We start from the raw sequence: 18,543 nt of genomic DNA, 5'->3' as shown, positions 1-18,543 counted from the left end.
TACATACCTGGGTCTTTAGCCTCTGCAAACTCAACACCTCAGAATCACACATGGATACTCAAATCTGGACCTCAAATCCAAATCCGGGCCCTGGTTTTTCTTTTTCCCCAGGTAATTAACTGAACGATTAGTGCTACTGATTGGCCGTACTGTATTCGCACTTGACTCCCACATAAAAGGAGGGTGGAGAACCAGCAGTTCATGGACTTCGAGGGCCATGATTTGAGTAACAGAGTATTAGGTTATTGATTATAGACAGACAACAAATGCCAGGTGACGCATAGTGTAACACACACTCAATGACAGGTTCTGCCAGCAAGATGTTTCACACAAATTTGTGATGTGTCCAATTACCCCTGTGAAGGGAAGTGTTAAGGTATGGTATGATTGGCAAGCAGAGCACTGTACTCAGAAAGCAACAGATTTGGAAAGCAATAAAAAAGGAATAGACTTGGGTCCAATTCATTTTTCCAGACTTCAACCAAAGGCTATTCCTTTTTTATTCTTGTGTGTCTCGTGGTGAATTGGATTACGCCTCACACAGATGTGAATATCAGGTAACTCTAAGACTTTGACCTACTCTATGTGCGTCAACTGCTTTTTAACGACTTTCCGCTCTCCATGGTTTTCTCATTGGCATCGGCGAAGTGCGAAGGCCCACTCATTCCCTTGAATCAAATGAAACACAATGAACTTAACGGTAAAATAATAGTCCCCCCCCCTTCTCCTCTCTTCTCTCCCTGAAGATTCTGGAACTGACCCTCCTGATGGCCAGCTACATCAACTACTGGGCCTCCACGTTATCGCCCTGTGGCCCACAGCCCTCTGGCCCCTGCGCTCCGCTAAGGGCCATGGGGGACAGGAAGTTGTGGGACATAGACAGCCGACACTTCCCTTCCATGACACGCACCACCAAGGGCCCCACGCTACTGTGATGAAACATGGAAAAAAAAAACCCCCAAAGCATCATGGGAACCAGAACACAAGAGAAAGCAATCCCAAGAAAGCATCACAGCAGCAGCAGCAGCAGCAGCAGCAGCTCAAACCTGAAAATCACCATGGAGACCACAACATAACAGGAAGTCATCCAAGAGCATCACTTCAGTTTCTACACCCTACTCTGGTGCACTTGCCCTTACCATGCGTTTAATACCACCTACTGGTGAACTACCTGCAAAGCCATCTCCCTGCTGTGAGTCTAGGTGTGTTTCACCACAGAGGAAGCACTCTATAAAGGGGGAGATTTAGAATTTTTGGTCTTAGAGACCATTGGTATATGGGTGGAAAAAGCTGAGTAAAAAATCTTTGATGCTCATCTTATGGATGTCACGGTCTCTGCATATAAATTGCTTTTTTTCTATTTCCATGACGAAAGAGCGATCCTCACTCTTTCTGCTCAAACATGCAAATGGAGTAATGCGTATTCTAGGACTTACAGAGTTGACATTGTGGTCTGGAACTCTGTGTAGAAAGATAAAATGAATTTTATTTTGAAGCCAGAATGAGGACTGGTCTAACTGGCTCAGCCGCTGGTCGATCTCTACTTTGTAAGGAGATAATCAGGTTCTAATCCTGGAACTCTGGCCTTGACTTCTCTTCAATGTGCATCCATGCCAGATTGGCTTTTTTTTTTTAACAGGAAAGGAATGCAATAAAAAAAGGGAAGATGATTTTGTTTGCTCCAGTCCCTTATATGGAGACCGTGTGCATTAGATTTTCCTTAAAAAGACGAGGCTGTGCTAGGGAATCTAGTCAGTCCATAAGCGCTGTAACAGACATTATCTTAATTCGACAGCATGTGTCATATTTCGCATGTTTCTGAACTGGCTATGAACTCGGCCAAGCCTGAAGCCACTTTAAGTCTTTTCATTTTGTTTTGTCATTTTGACTCCTTAACTTTATATAAGCTGTGGGTTCTTTAAGAACTGTACGAGAAATGTTTATTTTCCGGTGTGCATCTGTGAGATTTATGTGTGAAATGTCAGAGGTATTGAGTTTGCTAACACAGTAAAGAATTGCTGTGTCGGGCAAGTATTGTGGGATATCAACCTTTCATATGTCTGTTGTATCTCTGGAGTATGAGTGAATCATCCATGTAGTTTTTACTATTTTAAGTGTGAAAACCCTGCTAATGTTGTCATTTTAAAGATTGAACCCTGATGTTGGCATGGACATAGATCCTGGGGGAAATGGGGACACACGTCCCCCCAACTTTGGTACTGTTAGTGTCTCTCCCCCTCCCCCCCCCCCAAAAAACAACAAAATCTGAAAGAAAATGTCCTGTTTTCTGTTTGTTGTCCCCCTAGCCCCCCCCCTCCCCACCCCCGCTTGAAATGAGATTTACATCTTTGTAAGTTTTGGTTTACCCAGTTAACTGCAATTGTCATCTTTTAGATGATAAGAAAATAATCACATGTATTTGGACAAGGCCTGTGACCCCCCCCCTCCCCTCCCAGGTGCTGTGCAATGTTTAACACAACCTTTGCCCAGACCTCTCAAAGTTTGTAAAATGGGAAGTGTGGTTGACTGCAAAATTGTGGCGACAGCCTTTGAGCTTTTTAAAGCAAATATTCATACACAGCAGTTGTTATTCTTAGTGTAGTAATATTATGAGGTTTAGTTGTCATCCACAGTATTGCTCTCATATTAGCATATTAGCTCATATGGGCATCTTGTCTCACCAAATGAATACAGTGAAGGGTTAAAACTGACCAAACATAATTTGATTCAAATCAAGTTACCCACGTTTTCATCCTACAGTATTTTGTCAAAATTACAGAACGCTACTATTGTGCATGGATGTTGTTCTATCCAACTAATGGTTCAGCTGGTAGCAGTAAATGTTCCAATATGGAACAAAGATGTTTAGACTTGACCTTCAACACTTGAGATAAGAGATTAAGTTTTTTTTTTTTTTTTTTAGGTAGAAGACCAAGTCTGTGTTCTTATTTCATGTGCTATTTGTCTTTATTCTTGTTATTTTTTTCTCTGAATAATTTCTAGGATTAATGTTATCTGTGTTTTGTTTTCTATTTCACTGAGAAGTCTGCTTTTCAGGGGTGGACACATATACTGCAGAGAGGACACAGCCCGAGTGATGGCTATGGAGGTACCTATTAGAGCAAGCGTGTCAAACTCCAGTCCTGGTGGGCTGTAGTGTCTGTGGGTTTAACTTCAGTCCTGGAGGGCCACAGTGTCTGCGGGTTTAACTCCAGTCCTGGAGGGCCGCAGTGTCTGCTGGTTTAACTCCAGTCCTGGAGGGCTGCAGTGTCTGCTGGTTTAACTCCAGTCCTGGAGGGCTGCAGTGTCTGCAGGTTTGACTCCAGTCCTGGAGGGCCACAGTGTCTGAAGGTTTAACTCCAGTCCTGGAGGGCCGCAGTGTCTGCTGGTTTAACTCCAGTCCTGGAGGGCCACAGTGTCTGCGGGTTTAACTCCAGTCCTGGGGGGCCGCAGTGTCTGCAGGTTTTTGTGGCTTCCTGTCAACTGGCAACCAATTTAGGCCCCGGATAGCCATGAGTGTGAGTGACTCTTCAGCCAGTCTGTAACTTTAAAATGAATCACTGAAACACACTGAAAGCCTAATAGACACTATGCCCCCCCCAAGACTGCAGTTTGACACCCCTGCATTAGTAACGTGGAGGAAAAGACCAGCGCTTGAAGGCGGGTTGAAGTGGACCCCCCCTTGCTAATGCTTCACTGACAGGTTTGCTCTGTGGGAAACAGAGACAGACCGAAACTGTCTTAATGCTAGTACACTTGAATATTGTTTTCTTTATTTTGGATCAAACCACTTTGTCAGTTTAGCTCTATTTATTTGCTTTTGGCTGTTTTGGGGGAAAACATGTTTGTAGTAAGCGAGCGAATTATGTTAAGCAAGTTGGTCAGCCTTTTAAATTTCCTTAAAACCTAATCTTGAGTGGCTGAAGTTGTTTAATGTAGCAGAAGGAATTAATGAACTGTACTTGACACGTGTGCTGTATAAGGTAAAGAAAAGAACAAAATATGTCAGTGTGTTGGACTCTGTAGGCCTTTGTGCATTAAGAGCAAAAAAAAAATGTGTTGAAAATAAATTTGAAACTTTTTATTTACCTCTCATCTCTAGTTATTTGAGAGAAAGAGAGAGAGATCAGCGTATCAATGAACGATAGCTTCAGTCTGTGAGTGTTGCACCTGCTCGATGACAATGTACTGTATGTTCCCCTATGCTCTGTATTGAACACTTGAGCCATCTGCAGTAGATTCAATCTATGGCCGTGTAGGGAAACTGAGTGTGGTCTCGGCAGTGCTATCCCTCTTGCCTGGTGAACTGCAAATGGGATTAGGGCCGGGTAACGTGTTAACTAAGTAATGGACCCAATGCGGGATCGGGAGCAGGTTCCTAAAAGCCGTTAACGTGAATATGATCTATGATCCGCCATGTCCAGGGACTCTGCTAATTCAGCCATCTGAAGAACTGCCAACAGTCCATAGGGGTACATGAATACCTAAATCATGTGCATGAAAATGACCAGGCTTCTTTTGGACAGGCTATCTAATGGGGATAAAGACTGGTGAGGAGAAAAAAAAAAAAAAAAAGATTTTGCCTATTTATTAGACGACTGACTGGAGCCTGACTTGTTCACAAAGAGACAGAAAAATGGAGGGGAGGGCCACGGAGCCAAGATGGGTGGGGGGGGGGGGGGCGAGGTTGGAATACTTGGAGTTACACAACTCAGGAGGGACAGAGTGTTAATGGCAGTTTCCTGCCAACAAAGTCCCGTAAATCAAATTTTTTCTTATATTCCAAGAAATTCTCTGTTTGCGTGTAATACTCCCGCAAAGAAAAGTCTTGTAATTAGTAACAGGTAGGTCTACTCTTTTACCCTCGCATGAGTTAAACTATAGCAGTTTTGGACTCTTTCTCTTTAAATACACACCGATAACGTGCAGTAGGGACGGCATGTATTGTTTAATAAGCTGTCATGTTTCTTTTTCTGAATTTGACTTCAGCTTAAATGATAAAACAGTAGTTTCATGACGATATGTCTGCACATTTCATGAGGAAGATATCTAAAAAAAAAAAAAAGACGATGTTAACAAGAAGATCTGTGAACATAGACATGTTTACATACATATTGTGTAGCAACAAAGAATTTGAGGACTCCATTCAGCTTTTGCAGCTACAAAGACTTTTAGATTTAGATTTTAGATTGGCCAAACACTGTTTCATTAACATAATTTTTGAAAACTACCGACAGGTATGCATGAAAATACATTATGTACCCCTAACTGATATCCCCATATAGCTGCTTTCCTATATACACAACATGGCCAAAGGTATGTGGACACCAATTCTAATTAGTGGGTTTGGCTACTTCAGCCACACCAATAGCTAACAGGTGCATAAAAACAAAAATACAGCCATGCAATCTCCATAGACAAACATTGGCAGTAGAACGGTAGAACAGGTCGTACTGAAAAGCTCAGTGAACTGTAAGTGCCGTTATTGAGAAGTGAAAATATCTAGGAGCAACAAAAGCTCCTGGCAACAGTTTGGGGAAGGTCCTTTCTTGTTTCAGCATGACAATACCCTCATGTACAGGTCCATAAAGAAATGGTTTGCTGAGTTTGGTGTGGAAGAACTTGACTGGCCAGCACAGAGCCCTGACCTCCATCCCATCAAACACCTTAAGGATGAATTGGAATGCTACCTGCGAGCCAGGCCTTATCACCCAACATCAGTGCCTGACCTCAGTAATGCTCTTGTGGCTGAATGGAAGAAAATCCATGCAGCCATGTTCCAAAATCTAGTGGACAGCCTTTCCAGAAGAGTGGAGGTTCTTATAGCAGAAGAGGGGGGACCAACTACATATTGCCCATGTTTCGGAATGAGATGTTCAACAAGCACATAGGGGTGTGTTGTTCAGCTGTCCACATACTTTCGGACATGCAGTGTACCTCCAAACTTATTTTTAAAATATTAATAAATTATTCTGCCAAGATAACGTTTTTAGCAACTGAAGCTACAGTGGAAAAAAACAAATAAGTGTTCCAATTCTCTAGGGCTATAAATTCATAAAAAATGAGGCCAAGAAAACTACTGAGGAATCTGGTTCCTGGTTGAATACAATTTTCACCAAATTTACTTCTCTGAATGCCATCGGTGGCCTACACATGCTGCATTGTGTTTTTAATTCAGAATCTGAACAAAGGTGCACTTCTGTTAGTTTAAATTACAGCTGCTGGACTCATTAATACCAAGTTTACAATGTTTAATTTTATATGACTTTCCTGGCACTCTCAGAAGAGTGTAATGGTTTTAATGTATAGCAAGTGACCTCAGTGGACTTGGGCATGTCAGATGCACATTCCAAAAAATTGTGCAGCTCACGGCCACATGTGTGTACAGTTCTAAGCATTTATCTCTCATCTTTATTCGTTGCATAACGAAATGTAAGAAACATTTTATTGCAACTGAAATTCGGCATTGGTGGTGTTTTTCTTCGGATAAGAAACGGCGTGAAATAGCCTCCCAAATAGGAAGTAGCCCAACTATTTTAACTAACGCCAAACGAACAAGAAATCTGTTCCACGTTAGGCCTAGGCTATATATTGCAGGAACATCCATAGGTTTCAAAAGAATACTTAAATAGAAGCTGTATATCACTATTTAAAGAAAAAACTATTCATTTTTTCCTCTTCTAACAGCTTATCTCACTGTACCTGAGATTCTTTTTAGTCAAGGACGACCGCGACGTTGTTGCCGATCGATACTTGAACAAGAGAGATTTTAAACAAACCCCCTGGTTGTAATAAAGCACGTGTCACGACAGTCCGCAGGTTCCAAACACTTAACGTTGGTACACTAACTCTTCCCTTACCCCCCAGTTGCGGCTTCTTCCTTGCTTAGGCTACCTACAGCTCCCTAGCGTATCAGCCCTAAAGCACTTGCTGCTGAAAGTAGTTTCCGATAATCCACAGGCAGTGCGTCCTTTTCCAGTGGTTCATTCCCAACAGCTGCAGAGAAAAGTAGGTATCTGTAACCGATTTAATACAAATCATTTGACGCATGTCTACACAATTAATATATACACTAACGTACACTACAACACTTTTCTAACCAAACAAAAGTGGCTATTGAGTGAAAATATAACATTAACTACTTGTTCGGAGATGCTTATTAAGTAGGCTAGATCTAGCCGCTACATAGCCTATTCCACGTGAAATACAGGAGGTTTTGGGATCTGTAAACTAGATCGCTAGCCAGCAACTTGGCTATTTGTTCCCCATCCGTGTTCGGCTTTGGTGGCATTAAGAACGGCGCCTGTAAAATAACGTTGTAAGAAGTTTCACTGTGGTGTTCAGCTAACTCTTGTTTCTTTGCAGCTCCAACGCAACGCACAAAATGTCTGCTTTAAAACAGCAAAGCTTACTACGGGAAGCATCTCATCAGATCATTGCTGGTGGATCGGCGGGTAAGTCACTCCAGTTACTTTGAAGGCAGTAGCTTTTAAATAGCGAACTATAACCAAAACACGTGTTTTGATAAAGACTGCCAATGTGTGCTGGAGTAAAATGCGACTAGATTCCACCTTGATGCATTTTCGAGGCGTAGTCCTTAGGGCAAATTGTAGCTACGTGATTAACAGAACTAGATTTTCTGGTTGCCACAAACAATTGGAAATGTATCCTTCAAAGCTAATGGTTACTCGTTTTTGGCTCGTGTTTACCGATTATTAAACAAGATTCAAACCGGATGGTCTTCTAAATTGGAGCCTTCCTTAAACACACACTCGTGTGCATTGGTTCCGCGTTCATTTTAGGTCCTTTGTAAGCGTATGTAATTTTCCGACAGTGGGCTACTTGTCTTGTGCCGTACAGTACAAACATGTACTCTGTGTTCAGAGTGTAAGTAACTAACATGTTGTTTTAAAATTGCATTGGAAGTAAAACAAGTTATTAAATTTCCCAATGACACAAACAAATGCTGACAACGGTTGTAGGCTTGTCCTAGCATGCTGTTATTCGCCCAGAAAGGCTTCAGTGTTATTTTCGAATGAAGTTAAGACTTTTATATTCCGGTTACTTGTATGTTGTGTTGTATCCATAGACCGTATAAAAATAGGTTGTGTCTCATGAAAAATACACCCATACGTATGACCATCACGCGTGCTTACTGTTGTGTTAACATTTTAGTAAAGTGACGTGCTATTAGAATAGTTGGCACTACAACAGCTTTGGGGGAAAATATTGCCTGTTCCACCGTTACATTGTTATACAAGTTATTTATGTCATAACATATTTTTGGAGAAAGGAATAGGCCTATGCCAAACCCTAGACTATAGTTTATGGTGTTACAGGCAAACATATTCAAAAGGTGGGATTTGAACCCGAGCCCTTTTATTTTCACAGGCAAATGGCCTACGTTACCAGTCAGCTAAAGGCGAAATCGCCCCTAGCCAAGGGCAACCTTTCCTGTGTTTTTCACTGGCGATCTAGCCGAGTTGCACGCGCTACACTTAATGATAGCCTTGCTTTTTGTTGTATTCTGACCTTGTACACTTGCGGGTTACAGTCACTTTGGCGTTTTGAAACGTCTGTGTTTATTTTATTCATGTTAACTAGGTAGATCTCGGATGCATGTTCAGATTCCACTATGAAACTCAGCTGACTTGCCCAGGGATTTTGGCCTACCTTTCTCCAGTTTAAAAATGCCGTTGTTGCCATGGTGTTGGGTTATTTGGATATATGCGTATGCAAGTTACCAGTAGCTCACAAATTGCGAAGACTTGCACCTTCGTGAAGCGGAACTGAGTCCGGCAGAATTCTCTGGAGGCAAACCGTTCTTTTTGAAATAAGACTCAACACTCCTGGTCTGCGCAGCACAGATAAGATACACTGTTAAGCGTGCGAAGGTTGCGCCTTCGAATGAAGTGGAGGATGTGAACCAGAGCAAAGTGTCCTGTGGTTCCCGCTAACACACTCATGTCTTCTGGCGGGACAGCTATCTCTAGAGGAAGTGAAGACTGTGGTTCACATGCGGAGCAGCATGGGCATTCTACTGTTTGTCATATGTGCCGATTTTGTGGAAAGCTGATGGTCAAGCCTTGTCACTGCTGGAAAAATCGCTCCATGCTTTGGATGCTAACAGGCCCGTTGTCCAGGTAATTGAGACCCCTTCAACCCCATGTTCTTCCTCCAACACCATGGTCTCCCTCCAAGCCCAGGGTCTCCCTCTGACCCCTCAGATTCAGTAGAACTTGGGACACCCATGTCTTCTGTCGACAGAGGTGGAAAGTCCAGGGGTCAGGCAGTGAAGGTTCTGCCATGTGTTTCTTCCACCCATGAACTCTGCTTTCAGCTGATTTCACTAATTAAGTTCTGCCTCCTGGCTGAAGAATTGTGCTAATTTGCAACTTTTGGAACAAAACACTGGGGAGTGGGGTTACTTTCTGAACCTGGATTTTCCACCTCTGCCTACCAATTGGTCCTTGAAATGAAGAAGAAACGAATGGGCGCAGCCTCCTAAGTACTGTGTCCTCAAAACGGTGGTAAACCGACCCTGTTCCTGGAGATTGACCATCCTGTAGGTTTTCATTTCAACCCTAATTTGGCACACCTGACTAGTAATCAGCAGCTCAACAAGATCTGTAGCTGTTGCATGAGATTGAGCTTTGCTAGGCTTGGAATGAAAACCTACAGGGCGGTAGATCTCCAGGAACAGGGTTGGTTGCCACTGCCTCAAAATATGTACTGATTACTGAAAATAGTTCCTACTGTTTAGTGCAAATTGTTTTTACTACACGATGGGCAGTATACAAAATATCCTCCACTCTATTTTCCAACGGCACTGAGGACGTCTCACCCTCGTAGTAAAAAGGCCTCTTCCTCTCTGATTTATGGGACTCAAAGACGGCTCTGCCTCTTCCTCTTTGTGGGACCTTCTAAAAAAAAAAGTGTGGTTTACTTCCAGGAAAGTGAGCTCCCAAATACACTCAGCGAAACCCTGGAAATAAATATATTATCCTGGGATTTTAAGTGCACGACAATTAGGGAAAATTTCGTCTACTAAACAGCTTTCTCCTTCAGTGTGCTCAGCTTACGTACTCAATAGTAGGCAAGTAAGCTGTTTTGGATGCAGCCCTAGTTTGCTTGCGTAACCTTGGGTGTGAGCGGTATTTTGATCAGAACCACCTGGAGTGGATTTCTCTCCCGTTTACCGTGAGAATTTTGGTTTCAGCTGCAGCTATCATGGGACGTGAGCAGAAGTGTCTGTATGGATCATGTGTTTCCTAGCACGAAGCAGAGGTTTCCGCGTGTATAATGCGTGAACGTATTGCTAACCATGTGATGTAACCAGAACAAATAGTAATGTGGATACAGCCATCATGACTTGTTAGAAGCAGACGATGGGAATGTGTTGAAGCAGAAGAAAAACGTTTTTTTTTCCTCCCCCGACGGGAAAATGTCAGTGATGTAACGGCAATAAAGCGGCCGAAGGTCAGGAGTTTCCACGGCGCGCGAGCTCCTGTCGGGACCTGCCGTCTGTAGGGCTCCGCGGTGCAACCGGGACATCGGCGAGCACGGTCTTGCCGCGCGATGATGTATTCGGTCCCGAGGCCTTCCTGTGCAGCCTCCCGTCTGTCAGTGCCCTGCCGTTCGGCTTCCACGATAGAAACATGCGTGGCAGTCAGCTGAATGACCTCACTGTGTTTCGTTTTTACTACCCCGCCTCGGGCTTGAACCGCGAACACCGCCCCTCTCAAGGGGGGTGCCGCTTGTCTCCCAGCCGCTCGTTAACGAGGTGGGGAGAAACATTAGCACTAATTTATGTGCGATCCGGTCATGGTCCGGTGTGGTTTTTCCAGTTGGTGGATGGTCCCGGGCTCTTTTTTTTTAAACGTGGCCGGATAAAAAGGGCTGTCTCCCCCCCCCCCCCCCCCCAGGGGCCCTCCACTCAGGCTTCGGTTATATAATCCTTGGTGGTGTCACCTACACGTCACGCACCGCGCTTTGAGTGAAGTCATAGCCTCACAAAATGAGCTGTACAAATAAAGACTGATTGATTGATTGATTGGTTGAGAGCGCCGAGTAGGTGCTGGAGCATGGAGAATAAAGACTGAAGTGTCACAGACAAGGTTTACTAATGACAGTTGTACCACAAAGGGCAAATGGATTAAAGATGGCCTGTTCTCAGTTTGTTAATTCTAATATGTTTTCATAATGCCAAAATTAATATGTGCTTGTTATTTTTTTCAATGTAGAAGTCCTTTGAAGCAAATTGTCAGGAATACCGGTAAATATCTGACGAATATTGAATATCAGACAAATATTTATATATTTGACCTGTAAAAAAAGGCATATGTAGAAGTAGAAAGGGGGACTAAAAAATTAAAGAACAAGTGATTGATATATAAATGGTGTCGATAACACACTAGCCATTTGTGGGGGTTTTTTTCCTTGACCAATCTGTACTGTTATAAACCAGAAAACAATAAATGTAATCCCAAAAGTGTCCACAATGGGGCAGTGATGCTCTTCTACTGGTGTCTGTGAAATGGCTAGAAATTGAGATAATATATTCAGATTTAAAGGAGTTTTGTGTTCCATGGCAAATATTGGCTTCATGTAAAAACATTCACACAGCTGTGTTTAGACTGACTTATGAAATATTACATACTTTTGACTGGTAATGGCATAACTAAAGTATTGAAAGAGCTTGACAGGTTCTTTAAACCAGGTGATTCCTTGTCATCTCTTTTTTTAAACTCAAAGACTGTTCACTGTACCTAAGGCCACCAGCTACCAATTATGATGACAGTTAGTTTTGACTCTGGGATTACATATGTGCTTACTTAAGATAAGCCAAAATGATAATTCCTTTTCCTTCAAATTTGCGCAAGGGTGAACGTTTCTGCAACAGTTCAGTAAAGGCTTTGGCATTTGTGCCTGGCCTGTGGTTATTGGATTCGGCATGCGTTGCGCACTGGGTAGGAATATGGTGTTCTGGGTGAAAGGTTCTGGCGTACGCAGGATACCCAGCAATATTTGCTCTGAGACGTCCTGTTTTGTGTTTTCTTCACGTATTTGGACTGCTGTGGTGTTTGCCTGCCTGGTTTTGGATGGCACTAAAAACCCGTTCCTTTTATTCTCTCTCTCTCTCTCTCTCTCTCTCTCTCAGTTTCAACTTTCAGCTTTATTGGTATCTGACTCTCTGAGAGATTGAGAGGAAAAAATAGCGAATCATCTTCTGAACAGAAGATTTTTATGATTTTTCCTTTCCTACAGGTCATTTTAATACTGATTTACAAATGTGTTTTAAAGACTAAGTGCAACTCCCTAAAATTTGTGAGTAATTATTTTTGCAGTGTATATCCCCATTAGACCATTGTCATTTGATAAGATTTACACCAAGACTAGTTTTTGATTTGTTGCTTGGAGAGCAGATCAAATTTCGGTAAATTAAGTTCATCAGGAAGAAACAGACGCCTGTGATTAAAGTTCACGCCATTGTCTGAAGAGCACAATGTCCAGAGCCCAGTTAAAAGTAAACTCGCCTTTCCTACGTTTTAATTTGTTTAAAACTGCGAAACTCAGATTAGGCAAAGTTGAATAATTAAATCCGCTAAGCTTAAGTAAAGGCAGAGAAGAAAAGAAGGAAAATGAAATAAATAGAACCAAACAGAGTTGACGTTTTAAGAGGATTATTCGCCGACAGAGATGTCCTCTATAAATAAGAGCTTCCTTTCCAGACCCCCGTCGAGTTGCCACAATCAGAGCAGAATTAGGTCTAATATTTATTTCCAGAAACGATTGTACATGCTTAACGGGCTTTGATTGAACTCCTGGCGGACATGTTGTGGACAGATGTTTAGATGACCTCATGTTTGAAGCAATGTTGGTTTTGGAACCCGCTCTGCGGCGCGGCGTCCAAACGCTCTCCGTTCTTTCCGTGTTCAGGGGAGCGCATTGGTTTTTGCGCATGGTTTTGGCGCATGCTTTTTGGCGCATGTCTTGGCGCGTGACTCGGGCAGAGAGCAGAGGCGCAGCCCTTTTTCGCGACGTGAACTGAGCTCTGAGGGGTTTCTGTCCTATTTTCACTTTTTACCGTCAGTTGCACCTCCTTCATGGCCGATTCTCGGAGTATAGAAAACCGTCGTGCTACCGGAATCAACTTAAAATGGGGAAGCTGCACTGGGTGATGTGCCAATGTGTGCACAGTTGTGTGCTATTACAGAGCATTCAGTCATTAGATCAGTAGCTTGGCAGTAGAACAAATACATTTTGTTCACAGACAGCCAAGAAAACTGCACCGGTACAGACAGCACCTCACTTTGAAAGTGATTGGCTGGTATGCAGTAAAATCTTGTTCTGCTTAGTCTGTGGTCTTTGCAGTTTGTGTTTCCCAAGTCTCTTCTGGAGGGCCGTCTTCAGGTAGAACTGGATGATAAAAATGAGTGTTTTAAAGAGGCGGGATGAGTAACAGTTTCATGTGACGGCGTGGATACGATAACATCTTTTACTCGGGTGACACTACAGTGAGATTCTAAATGTTTAATGACACTGAAAACTATAAACAAAAATCCTTCATAGTCAATTGCAGCTGCTTGATATTTAACACCTATTTTCCATCATAAACAATTAAAATATAATGTATAGTGGCAAAGGAAAACATAGTGATAATGGTTATGTACTGTATGAAAATCATAGTTGATAAGTGTGACATGCATTGTGTACATTTTAATTAAAGAACTGTATCTTAATTTATTTAAAACTCTTAGTTGTAAAATACATATACTATTTTTAGGAAAGAATCACAGTCAGAATTTATTATTTGTGACCGTGGTTTTTGTACGTTGTCAAAAACTATTAAATAGATGTGCATTGAGTTCCTTTTCGTGAAATAGTTGTGTGGCTGAGCATAAGGTATTTCACAAATTATACAATTCTCAAGCTATATAGCATTCTTTTTGAATGAGAGAGCAATACATTTTTCTGTTAAATAATGCTGTTCACATGTGTCCTTTCTGGCTCATATGTGTTCTGTCTGGAGAAGCACTGTGAATTTGTAACAGAGCTAGTCACAGTAGTTAGCTTAGTACGTGACACATTCATTGTCCATCTGTTATTCATGAGTAGCCCTAACACCCCGTGGGTAATCACTGGAGAACTTGTGCAACATAGATACATATTCAGTACACCCAGAGGATTTTTTGGAATTGTGATAATTATTTTTTATTTTCAAATTTTGATCGTAAATATATATATATATATACAAATATGTTAAAGAACAGGTACTATCACAACAATGCCTCCTGCAATTTTTCATGATCTTGACATAACTGGCACAGTGTCTCGCAAACCTATCAATGTGTCTTCTTGTATTCTGCAAAACATTTCACTGAATTATAAAAAAATAATAATAATAAAATTCCTCAACAATGCTGTATGTTACACAGATTTTTACAATGAATCTGAAGAATGTGCGCTCTCTTTATGCCGTGACCTTTGACCTTAAAAGTATTTTGAAAGGTCAGCTCTTTCTTCAGGAAGATGGTTCATAGCGATTAATGCAAAACTGCAAGTTATAATGGTTATTTAATCTGATATTTCTTCTCTGGTTCTCTGACTATAGTCCTCTGCTTCCCTGGTGCTGGTAGAGTCTTACTATTGTGAAAATCTGTAATGTACAGCTCTTTTGTAGACTAGTGACATTATCTTAATTGTGTCATTTGTAAAATCTGTTCATGCACTGAGTGGTCTAGGAAGAAAAAAGTACATTTAAAAACCTTCCTCTCACCACAAAGTAAATAAAATAATTTAAACACACACACACACACAGTAATGATAGTAACCCTGTTATGGTAAGAACAGATCTAGAAGGAAATTATGATTTGTCTACGTAGCAGGCTGGCCTCTGGATTGTTGCAATTTTTCATTTTCAATGGGCAATTATTAAATTTTATATATTGTAGCATTATAGTGCAGAAGAAGCATGGTGCATCTGGACTATCCTTGGCTCAGCATACTGCTAGACACTGCAAGATTATTCACCTCAGCAACAAGGAAAAAAAGTCATTTTCTAAAACCCTCTTTCAAATCTGACCATGCTGTCAATTAAGAAATTAGTCAGATTTTTGTTTGTGAATGATTCCATAAACAAATCTTTTGTACTTAAATTTATTATTATTTTTTTTACAAAATGTATTTATTTTTTATATTTATTAATGGAGTTTTCAGCTTTATTGGACCGGACAGTGTGGAGAGACAGGAAGAGCAGGGGAAGAGAGGGGGAGACGTGCAACCAAGGTCAGCTGCAGCTGGACTCTAACCGCCGACGTCGCGGCTCGTAATGAGCATGTGGACAGTGCTCTGCAGGCTAAGCCACGAGACACCCCTAAATGTATTCTACTCTTACACCCTGGTTTCTATTCCTTGGCCTAAGCTCTGGAGTGATGCTGGCATAGATGTGGCATTGTGTGGCACCAAACCACTAAGGAAAACATTTTCTGAACAAAGTATTTACCGCGGTTGTACGCACACTGGCACGCTGGCACGCTGGATCTTCCTAATGTGGCACGTCCTCGAGGAAGACACCCTTTTCGATGTTTGGTGTAAAGTTTAGCCTAAACCCAGTGTGTCCTGGACCTGCTTAATTTGGAGGCTCCCTTCCCCCCCCCCCAGAGCCGGACCGCGCATGGATGAGGAGGTTTGAGATGCCGTAGACGGGAACGTCAACACCGTGTAACAGCGCCTCTCCAGAGGGGTCATAACTCACCGTGCTCCACAGAAAAAGAGTAATTTATGAGTGCACATGTTTCCTATGGCACAGGTAGACATTGTGTCCACAGGCCTGAGGTCTGTTTCTTTTTTTTTTTCTTCCTTTGCACAGCCTCATTAGTATCACCACATGTATGTGACTTCTACCCCCCCCCCCCCCCCAAAAAAAAAAAATCCTTCCGAAGATATCCAGCGTCAGTATCACCCTTCTGTCTGATCAGCTCTATCCTGCTTTGAACACTCGTTCAGGTTGTGCAGCCATACCTGCCCCTTTGCACCAAAGCAAATTAAGAGCCCTCTTGCACTGTATTTATTTATCAGTAGCTTTTAACTGATTTTTTTCACATTATTATTATTATTAGTATTATTATTAGTAGTAGTAGTATTAATAACAATAATAATAATGATTATTATTATTATAATCGTATTAGTAGTAGTAATTTGTGTCTATGGTGCATATTAATATTAGTTTTATTTATATCTATTTATATCTTATAATGTAAAGACCCGCAAGCTGACAGGCTAGACATTCTCATTGCCCTGACTGGCACAGGTCTGATCTTCTTCTTGTCATCGGTCACGTCACAGTCTCCTCGGTCCTGCTGCCACGGCGTCTGTCAGTAAACCCGCAAAAACTGCTTTCAACTGCTTCAAAAACGGACTGCCCGGGCAATATACAGGTCTGGCTAAACACTAAGGCTATTTGGAGCATTTTAAATTTTTAAAAAAGAAGGGAAAAAGACGGAGAACGCGCAGCACATGGCAGCAATAAAGTAACTGGGACGGAAATCAGCTAAACAAGCCACGCTTAATTGAGCACTTATAGACTAAGTAGTCGGGGGGAAATCAGAATGACCCCATCACAAAAGCTAAAGTTTACAGTGCTGACATTTTTCATCCGTCCGTGTATGTACATGCGTGCAAGCCTGAATGCATGCATTTTTTGTGCCTGTATGTATATTTGCCTGTGCGTGAGGACACGTGTGTTTTTTTTTTTTTTTTGGTCTGACTCTTATTTGCTCTCTTTTCTGTACCTCTTAATTAAGTTACGACTTGGCGACTTGGAGAGGCACTTGGCTGAAGCGAAGCCGATAATTTTCGGAATGATCCCTGAGAGTCCAGTTTCAGACAGATTGCAATAAAGTATAGCTCGCGTGCGGATCAGTTTGATCCTGGCTTGCTCTTTCCCACTCTCGCCCGGGTGGTTTGTGTTTCGGATGGGCCTACACTGTAACCGCAGAGGCTGATCTAAATTGATGTACACTGGGATCCAGCAGTATTTAACGGCATGCTAGTGCAAGCAATTAGCCTGCTTTTAGCATAATAATCAGTAGTTTAAAAAAGGAAACACTATGACCTCAGATTAGTTTTTATTATTTTATTTTAGTCCAGTATGCGAGCAAGTGTAGACCCTGATCAGGATCAGTAGGCCTACGCCGCTGCAGTGTCTTAAAGACGCCCTCATAAACTTACAACACAAGCGAAAATACTCAAGCATCTCAGCTTTCAGAATGCGTCTATAGTACCGCAAACACAGAAAATATAAATATATATACAACAAGCACCGTCAAACAAAATAAAAAAAGAGCCCTTAAATTATCCAACGCGGCCGCTTTTACATGATGAGTTGAAAACACAGAGAACGCAGGTTTTTATAGTATGCGCCGCCAGAGTCATTCCGTCTCTTCCTCCTGCTCTGACCACAGGTCTGCAGCTGGGTTACAGACAGTCCCCTTTTCTTAACTGGCTCAAGATGCACAGCATTAGTCCAGTACAGTAATCATAAATGTGATTTGTTGCGCATTTGTGCCAACTTGTTCTTCAGCATATAGCGAGTGTGGCTCAAGATGGGACCTAATTGAGGGCTGAGATTTATAGAAGGACAATTTGATTATTTATGATCTAGTGGAAGATGACATATTTGGGAGTTTGGCAGAATTAGAAGCAAATTTGAAAATGAGAAACAAAACTGAAAGAGTTTTGTTTTGAAAATGTTTACTATATATATTTTATCCCTTCAGAAGAGCGAGCCCTGCAATAAAACGAAGGCAGGCACGCATGAGATACTCATGAATTTCAAATTTTAAAAGACGAGTGGGGAAAAAACGGTCGTCGTCTTTATTATGTTTAAAATGAGAACAGTTATACAACGGAGTAAAGATATAAAACTGACGTGTAGATCGGGGAAAAGAGCAGAAGTCTGACGGCGAGGACTGCCAACTCCTGTGCAACCGCCTGGAACGCAGGGCATAGCGCAGACTCACAAAGTCTGCCTGGGGGGGCTGTTTTGGGGGTGGGGGGGGGGGTCTGGATTGGTCCAAGCCTGATCAGTGAGATGCGTGTTGGCTTCACCACCGGGGAAAATTGGTTCTACTGACTTCTGGCTGTCTCACTGTGTAAAGCAAATTCCAGCTCATTGACCGCAAGATGAATAGTGGTATGAATGTGTCCATTTTTGGAGAACTTTTCTTCAGCCCGATGCCATTGTTGCATTTCTGTTTAGGGTGTTTGATTGTTGAAGGCACATTTAGTTGTATGTCATACAATAAAAATAAAACACAGTGCATATTGCCCATGTTTAGGCCACTTGTTTAAATACTATTCATGAGAAAAAATATTTATATAATTTTAAGGTGGATCATTAATGTTTATTCTTCTCTTTCCCCCCACACACATAATTTAATACAAACAAGCTCTCTCAAAGTATGCAGTTTTAAACATCTGTAAAAAAATTCCAAGCTCTAAAGTCTTTGGAAAATACTGTCCAGTGTTTTCATGACTCTA

The 18,543-nt window shown here is 41.9% G+C and overlaps 2 protein-coding genes across 3 annotated transcripts in view; both read left to right on the top strand.

The window, feature by feature from the left end:
• plekhh1 (pleckstrin homology domain containing, family H (with MyTH4 domain) member 1) overlaps window positions 1–4,084 on the top strand; it is a 46,504-nt gene extending 42,420 nt beyond the window's left edge. The window contains exon 29 of the mRNA XM_064307968.1: window positions 747–4,084. Coding sequence (XP_064164038.1) covers window positions 747–935 — 189 coding nt within the window. The 3' untranslated portion in view covers window positions 936–4,084. The remainder of the gene's footprint in view (window positions 1–746) is intronic.
• Window positions 4,085–6,546: 2,462 nt separating this feature from the next.
• Window positions 6,547–18,543, top strand: part of slc25a21 (solute carrier family 25 member 21) — a 112,933-nt gene continuing 100,936 nt past the window's right edge. The window contains exons 1-2 of one of the 2 annotated variants that reach the window (XM_064309665.1): window positions 6,547–7,008; window positions 7,366–7,454. In XM_064309665.1, the coding sequence (XP_064165735.1) occupies window positions 7,385–7,454 (70 nt within the window). In that variant the 5' untranslated portion in view covers window positions 6,547–7,008; window positions 7,366–7,384. Of the gene's footprint in view, window positions 7,009–7,365; window positions 7,455–18,543 lie in introns of those variants that run through there. The other variant, XM_064309742.1, reaches the window with a different exon arrangement.

This window comes from Anguilla rostrata, chromosome 1 (genome assembly GCF_018555375.3).
Source record: "Anguilla rostrata isolate EN2019 chromosome 1, ASM1855537v3, whole genome shotgun sequence".
In the NCBI taxonomy this organism is placed as follows: Eukaryota; Metazoa; Chordata; class Actinopteri; order Anguilliformes; family Anguillidae; genus Anguilla; species Anguilla rostrata.
Note: the sequence above shows the minus strand (reverse complement) of the source record. Positions and strands in the feature narration are given on the sequence as shown.